The 7,356-nt window shown below is 42.3% G+C and overlaps 1 protein-coding gene across 1 annotated transcript; it reads left to right on the plus strand.

Moving 5' to 3' along the window:
- Positions 1 to 2,095: 2,095 nt before the first annotated feature.
- LOC124691759 (receptor homology region, transmembrane domain- and RING domain-containing protein 1-like) lies at positions 2,096 to 6,790 on the plus strand. Its single transcript, XM_047225031.1, has 5 exons — positions 2,096 to 2,252; positions 3,292 to 3,618; positions 3,996 to 4,220; positions 4,542 to 4,946; positions 5,446 to 6,790. The coding sequence occupies exons 2-5, from the start codon at positions 3,477 to 3,479 to the stop codon at positions 6,441 to 6,443; spliced, it is 1,770 nt and encodes a 589-aa protein (XP_047080987.1). The 5' UTR covers positions 2,096 to 2,252; positions 3,292 to 3,476; the 3' UTR covers positions 6,444 to 6,790.
- The last annotated feature ends 566 nt before the right edge of the window (positions 6,791 to 7,356 follow it).

Below are 7,356 nucleotides of genomic sequence, written 5' to 3' on the forward strand. Positions count from 1 at the left end.
GATCTCCAAGTATATAAAACCAGAAACTACACATTTGAATAAGAAAGATCCAACAAAAAGCAACACTAAAGATAGAAGAACAAATCATTGCATGGGTCTCATAGACTAAAACTTTTTATTTCTCCTTGAACTAAGATAGACAAGGAGTATAATACTCTAGAATTCTCTATTACCGTTACATCTAGACAGGCAGACATAAGCACTGTAAACCTCTATTGAGATATTTGTTACAAAATATGCTTTAAACTCTGTCCCAAGTTATTCAAAGATACCAAAAGTGGACCTCAGTGCATGCATATACACTATGACTGATTTTATTGCCACAAATTAATCCATTGACATGCGCAATTTGGTGCTTTTTCTGCTTCTTGGATCTTGAGATAATTTAGTGAGTGAAATGTTCCCTAAGAAACAATGCACCAAAAGTTAGAAAAGGCGAATGCAACTTTTGTTGAAAAATAACATTAAATTATTTGAAGTACATTCCAAATGGCAAACACTAAATTCTTATAATAAGTAATATTGCACCTTAAATATGTAGGTACAATATCAAAGTGGTAAATTTTATTAAGTGTAATAGAAAATTATAGCTAATTATTTGAAAAATATAACCGTTAGCTTTGTTGAGCCATCGAGTTAAACTCAATTTATTTTTGGGTTGTCTAGAGAGGAGCATCAATTTGTTTTAGCTCCACGATCTTAAAAACATTGATCCGGATGTACAACACAAAGTCTTTGTACCCATATCATTTCAACTATAAGTGATCTAGGATATGTTTGTTAATGTATTGGATCTTATGTGAACACCTTTTCAAAGATTTGGAGTAAGTCTTAAATTCTCAATACGTTTTTATTTTGCATATCTGCGAACTTTTTTTATGGGGTTTTCGTGCATTGGCATTCGTGCATTAGTTTGTTGGCTGAACTGAATTTTGAAATATATGATGTCAGTTATTTCAAAATTGATTTCTCACAAAAAGTTCACATCTAAATTTGCATCCATCATTGTCTTTATTTTGATGAAGGCTTTAAAGTAGATCTAGGTTTGATATGCTTTGATTAGTAGTAGAAAAAAATGAATGGATAAAAATACACTAGTACGTACTCTCACACTTGTTCTCGGGTTGTTATACTAGTTACTCCCTCCGATCCATAATAAGTATCACGAATTTACTTAAAATTTGGCTAAATTTAAACTAAAGTCTAGACGTGTATTATTGATCGAAGGGAGCAACAATTTGTAAAGGGAAGCTAGAAGGTTATGATGTTGCGGAGACATTAAGCAGCCAATGAAGAAGATAAAAAAAAAATCTTCTATAAATTGCAATCCAAGATAAAATAAGATGCAATGATAGAGCAATTTCACATGCACGCCATGGTAGGTACCATTCTTTTATTCCGAAGGTGTTTTGTTTCTTCTGGCTGATATCTGAACTGGAGTTTACTCTGCTGACATGATTGATTGATCTTCCCCTTAATGATTGAAATTGGTAAAGTCACTGGTATATCTTAAGTGGAGTTTACTCAATTGACATGATTGATTATCTCCCCCCCTCCATGAATCAACCTGATAAAAGCACCGAGTATATGGACACAAGAGAAATGAACTCAGATATGACTGATCTGGTTTAACCCACACTTTTCCCTAGATGCTAAGCTGTGGTTTTCGGTCAAGGTCAGTATCACTGCACCAAGCTCTGAAGACACCTGAGATCGATCTGCTCCGACAGCTCAACTAGTAAGAGCTTGTACTACTATCTTTTTTCTTAATTGTCCTTTTCATTTCTCCAGGACGAATAAATAAACTAGACTCACTGACACAATTCTGCTGGACGGTCGATAGCTTTTGGCTAATTTTAGAACGTCAAAATCACCAACCGATATAGATAGATGTTTCCTCGAGGAGCATATCCATTCGGACCATCCTCTACCAATTCGGACCATCCCCTGCATCTACTCCTCGCTGTGCTGCGCTGTTCTTCATGCCTTCATGACAAACAAACAAAAATAATCATTTTTTTCACAGAAGAAGAACAAAAAAAAAAAAGATTGTCATTTTCGAGGCAGCTAGGCTAGGAAGGAAGGATAGGCTCCACCCCGGCCGGGACTCAGACTCGATCCCGCGAGCACCTACCACCAACTCTCCTCTCCTCTCCGGCCGCCGCCTCCGCCTCCCGCTCCGGTCCGGCCCGCCTCCACCACTCTCCCCGCTATATGGAAGCCGACGTGCCCATTGCCACCCCCACCCTCAGGTATCCGATTCCCCCTTTCATCCCCACCGTCTCCTTTTTTTCCCTTTCTGGTCCAAGCCCCGTCAACGATTCGGCCTTGCCTCGTCAATTCCGTGCTCCTTTTAGCCAGGCCGTGCGCGCTCTAGTCGCCGCCACGATTGCTGCTCGACTGGGTCAGAGAGACTCCCGGATCCTGTTCCTCTCTCTCGTCTTAGGTTTCCAGTGGTGCTGAGCTTGGTTGCTGCCCTTTTAGCCGGATTATCCCATCTTTCCTAGGCTTTTATTCAGATGCCGACTTGAAAGCACCCATCTTTCACGGGTCTCGTCTTTCAGTGATGTGGCTCCTTGATTTGCCTGACTATCCTCGGCCGCCCACGGGATATGCCGGCATCGTACTGTTAGAATCCTATCCATCCCGTTTTGCTTATGCTTGTTGCTGTTGGAATGAACCAAACGGAGCGATGTATCTCACCCATACAGATGAAAATGGTGATTGTGTGACACGGGTTCTTGCTCGCTACCTAATAATCTTGCCAGGGTAGAACACCGATCTGAAACTTGGTTAGGCTCTGGAACTGAAGATGTTCTTCAGATGCTGGTACTTGATCGTTGTATTACCCCACCTGTCTAATAAAGTTCCTATTTTACCTGCAAGAAAAGAGTCTAGGAGATTGTTCAAGATACCTATCCTTAACTTGTTTGCTTAGATCGCCTGGGAAGGTCCTAGTTTTGGAAATTTATTTGCCTGACTTGGCATTTTAGCCGTGCTTTCGAAAAAAGAAAAACCTTGAAGTGACTATGTTGTTTCCTTAATAGAAGTAAATTTTTCGTGTCGTGAGAAGGTTGGAATAGAATAAATTTGCTGCTTTTATATGGTATTTAGTTGAGATTAAAAGGCTCTGTTTTCGTTGTTGTACACGCGACGAAGTTCCTATTAAATTATGTACTTTTTTATTGGAATGTTTAGCCTTTATTCCTCCATATTCCGTGCTAAATTTCTGCTCCTTTTGGCACAATGTAAGGTATAAAATTCTGAATGAATCTCAGTGTTGTGTTGCAGAAATCTTAGTTGTTAAAGGTGCTTTGGAGCTGCCCACCCAGAGCACGTTTTGCTCATTGACTGCTCGCAGCGACATGGGCCTGAAGTCTTAAAAGTGTCAAGAGGATTTTCCATTGCTTCTTTTCCGTAGCTGTAACCTGTGAAAATAAGCTGGGTTTTCTTTAATAGTCGCGGAGATCGTTAAGATGAAGATTACACGAGGAGCAGCCCCATTTCTTCTCTGCCTCTGTGCAGTGGTTTGCCTCATGGCTCAGATAGGGACTGCAAATGTAGTTCTAATGGGGAATAACCTTACTTTTTCATTCGACGATGTTGAGGCAAATTTTGGTAAGTTCTGGATATCTTAGCATCATCTAGCTCTGACAGAGTAGAGTAGCAACTTCTAATATTTAGATGTCACCACATCTGTTTGCATGCCTTGATGTCTTCTCCAACTGTTACTTATTAGTCCCTCCGTTCTATAATTCTTGTCACGGATTCAGACGTATCTATGCATAAAATGTGTCTAGATACATCCAAATCAGGACAAGAATTATGGAACGGAGGGAGTACCCGACTTATGTGCTAATACTTGGTTTCATACCGATTAGTTGCACTATTGATTTCTATTGAGTTCTGGACATGCACATATGTTTGTGTTGTGCTGCATTTGCGTACATTGTTTTATCTCAAGGACTCACCATGCAATTTCAATTGATTTGCAGCTCCCGGAGTGAAAGGTTCAGGTGTTAATGGCATAGTTTATACTGCTGAACCTTTGAATGCCTGCGGTGCTTTAACAAACAAAGCAGTCAAGGGTCCGCCTTCTCCATTTGCATTGATTATTAGGGGTGGTTGCACATTTGATGAGAAAGTGAAGAATGCACAGGATGCTGGATTCAAAGCTGCAATTGTATATGACAATGAAAATAGTGGGGTTTTGGTTTCAAGTAATGTACCTTTTCACTCTCACTCGTACTTGGTTTTCTATGTTTCTTGATATTACTTGCACAGCTGGCTGCATCATACTCCTTTCTCATGGTATCAACGTATGGCCAACACAAATAGATGGATATTTTTCCTTTTGTTTGGCACCTGTTGCATTAAGCACAAATGCTTCCAGAGATGATCCCCAGATAAATGAAATATAGAAGTTACTGTTGAACGGAACCTGATATGAAATCATATCAGTGATTATAATTTTACTAGTTCATGTTTAACATTCTTCATAGCATATTATTTTTGCACTATCTAACTAAGAACTGTAACAGTGGCTGGAAGCTCAAGTGGTATTCAGATATACGCCGTGTTCATCTCGAAGGTCTCAGGGGAGGTTCTGAAGAAATTTTCAGGCTCTACTGACGTAGAGGTGTGGATAATACCCACATTTGAGAACTCTGCCTGGTCGATCTTGGCAATTTCGTTTATATCACTCCTTGCCATGTCTGCTGTTTTGGCTACTTGTTTCTTTGTGAGAAGACATCGAATAAGGCGGGACCGGCCTAGAAATCAAGAAACCCGAGAATTCCATGGAATGAGCAGCCAACTAGTAAAGGCAATGCCAAGCCTTATTTTCACAAAGGTGCAAGAGGACAATTGTACGTCGTCAATGTGTGCCATTTGCTTGGAAGATTACAGTGTCGGAGAAAACCTAAGAGTGCTGCCTTGCCGTCACAGTATGTCTTGCCAACTCTGTAACACCATAAGTGTTTTATAAAGAAGTACAAAAACTACTCGCCTCTATATGCTATACTTTACGCTTCAATCTTCAAATTCAGAAGTACAAATAATATCCGTGCTAGGCTTTGAATCTGTTAGCGCAATGGCTCTGCGGTATGGAACAAATTTACTGAACTACTACTCGCTGCATTTATTATCATGTAGTAGGTGCTTGAAGTTCTTTGAGAACATATGAATATAGAATATCGGTATTGCCACTTGAAAACACCACATTTGCATCTGAATTTCTCTGTTAACATCACATCTATCAGTTCATCTTTATCAAAATCATTAAGCAATATAATTGTAGATTTGTCAGTCAATTATTATCGTGAAAAGGAAAGTTTGAAATACACCAATTGGACTACTGTGTCCCTTTTATGCAACCAACCAGCTATCTGACTAGTTTGTTTTTGTAAGGCAGTATTCTGATATTTTGTTTGAATTACCTTGCAGAGTTCCATGCAGCTTGTGTGGACATGTGGCTCACATCTTGGAGATCATTCTGCCCTGTATGCAAGCGAGATGCAGGTGCTGGAATATCAGCCCCTCCTGCGTCAGAGACTACCCCACTGTTTTCTTCTGCAGTTCACTTACCGTCCCCGACATCCTCATTCCGTTCAAGTGTCGGAGCATCCCCTCCCAGGCCAATAAGCCGACGTCCTTCATCGCAATCCGTATCTCGTGTCTACTCCGTTTCCGGCACCCCACACTCCCCCAACAACACCCAAAGGCCTTACAGAAACGCATCTGCCATGAGTACAAGCAGAAGCGGCGCAGACCTCTCAAACATGTCTTCTCCCCTCCTCCGCCCTCTGCACCTCAGCTCCACACACTCCCTGGTTGGCAACCACCTGTCTCCACCGGTCAACATAAGCTACGATTCCGGCTATGGATCGCGCAGCCGGCATCTCAGCTCATCCTACATTTCCAATTCCGGATACAGATCTTCCAGCCACCACTCCGTAGCTGGCAACAATCTGTCTCCACCGGTCAACATAGGCTACGTGCCACCGTATGCGTACCATTCTGGCTACGGATCGCCCAGCCCTCATCTCGGCTCGTCCTACATCTCCAATTCCGGGTATGGGTCTTCAGGCCAGCACTACTTGGGTTCATCCAGCCAGCACTACCTGGGTTCGTCCAGCCAGCACTACCTGGGTTCGTCCAGCCAGCACCACCTGGGTTCGTCCAGCCAGCACCACCTGGGTTCGTCCAGCCAGCACTACCTGGGTTCATCCAGTCAGCACCAGTCGTCATACCTACGGCGCTGCGGTGAGTCGGGGCCTAGCCTGTCCACCATGGCCCCTCAGTCACCTCAGTCCCAGCTGAACCACCTGGCGGGCGCGTCGTCGGGCCAGTCCTTGCGGCAGTCCTACCTGAGGCACTGCGGTGATTCAGACGCGAGCCTGTCCGCCATGGCGTCGTCGGGCCAGTCGCTGCCAGGGTGCTGATAGTGCTCAGCCGAAGCTCGCTTCCTTCTCCATCCGCGCGTGCAAGAGATGCGTGACCTGTGAATACATACATTGAGGCGTGTGACATAGGCGATTGCTTGCTGGAGAGATAGAGAGGGAACTGAAAGTTGCATAGGTTTTTGTTCGTGTTTTTTCCTTTTAACGTTTTTGTGTTTTTAGTGGCTGTGTTATTTGTACATTATTATTATTCTTACATGTATACAGCGGCATGAGGAAACTAAGTGTTACATGAGACAGGATAGGGATGGAGGTTTTAAAGTTGTCGTGGTTATGTTGGAAGTGGAAATTAATGGTAAAGCTGGTTTAGATGCATTGTTCCTGATGTATGATCCTGTCTCTGAGTGTATAGTGAAGCAAAAGAGGTTCCTTTGTTCTTGTGCATGGCGACGCAAGAGAGGCTCCTTTCTCTTGCCAGCATGGCAGCAGCGGAATGTATGTGCAGTTCCTCTCTCTTCCTGGAAGTCTTCCTTAGAAAAAGGAAATTTTAGCTGCCCCGTTAGGGTTTGCCTGTTAGCATAAGCAAAAGCACCAGGTACTTCAATTAGGATTTAGAAATTTTAGAAGAAGAAAAATCAGAAGCACAATTTGAAATTCCTTTACTTCTGTAATCATCATTAAATACAAAATGTGGGTTTCTGATTTTCTGTATGCTCTTGTATTTCTATCCTGCTAATGACTCGTCCTTTCTTGCTTCTAACTGACGAAAGACTCATCTTTTAGCTGCATGTTTTTACTGAATCCTCTGGCAGTGTCATAATTCATAAAGGAGCAGTCTTCTGCTTCTTTGGCAGGCAGTCAGATAAGTAGTTCAGATATGTGATTCAAGATCAAGCATAAAAGAAGTGTCTGGCTTATATTCTGTAAAAGTAGTACTCCCGTACAAGTGGAGCTA

The sequence above is a fragment of the Lolium rigidum genome, chromosome 2 (assembly GCF_022539505.1).
Source record: "Lolium rigidum isolate FL_2022 chromosome 2, APGP_CSIRO_Lrig_0.1, whole genome shotgun sequence".
In the NCBI taxonomy this organism is placed as follows: domain Eukaryota; kingdom Viridiplantae; phylum Streptophyta; class Magnoliopsida; order Poales; family Poaceae; genus Lolium; species Lolium rigidum.

Coding starts and splice junctions, on each gene's coding strand:
- LOC124691759 (XM_047225031.1), top strand. CDS start 3,477: ATGAAGATTACACGAGGAGCAGCCCCATTTCTTCTCTGCCTCTGTGCA. Junction 4,221..4,541: donor TAGTGGGGTTTTGGTTTCAA/GTAATGTACCTT, acceptor GAACTGTAACAG/TGGCTGGAAGCTCAAGTGGT. Junction 4,947..5,445: donor AGTGCTGCCTTGCCGTCACA/GTATGTCTTGCC, acceptor ATTACCTTGCAG/AGTTCCATGCAGCTTGTGTG.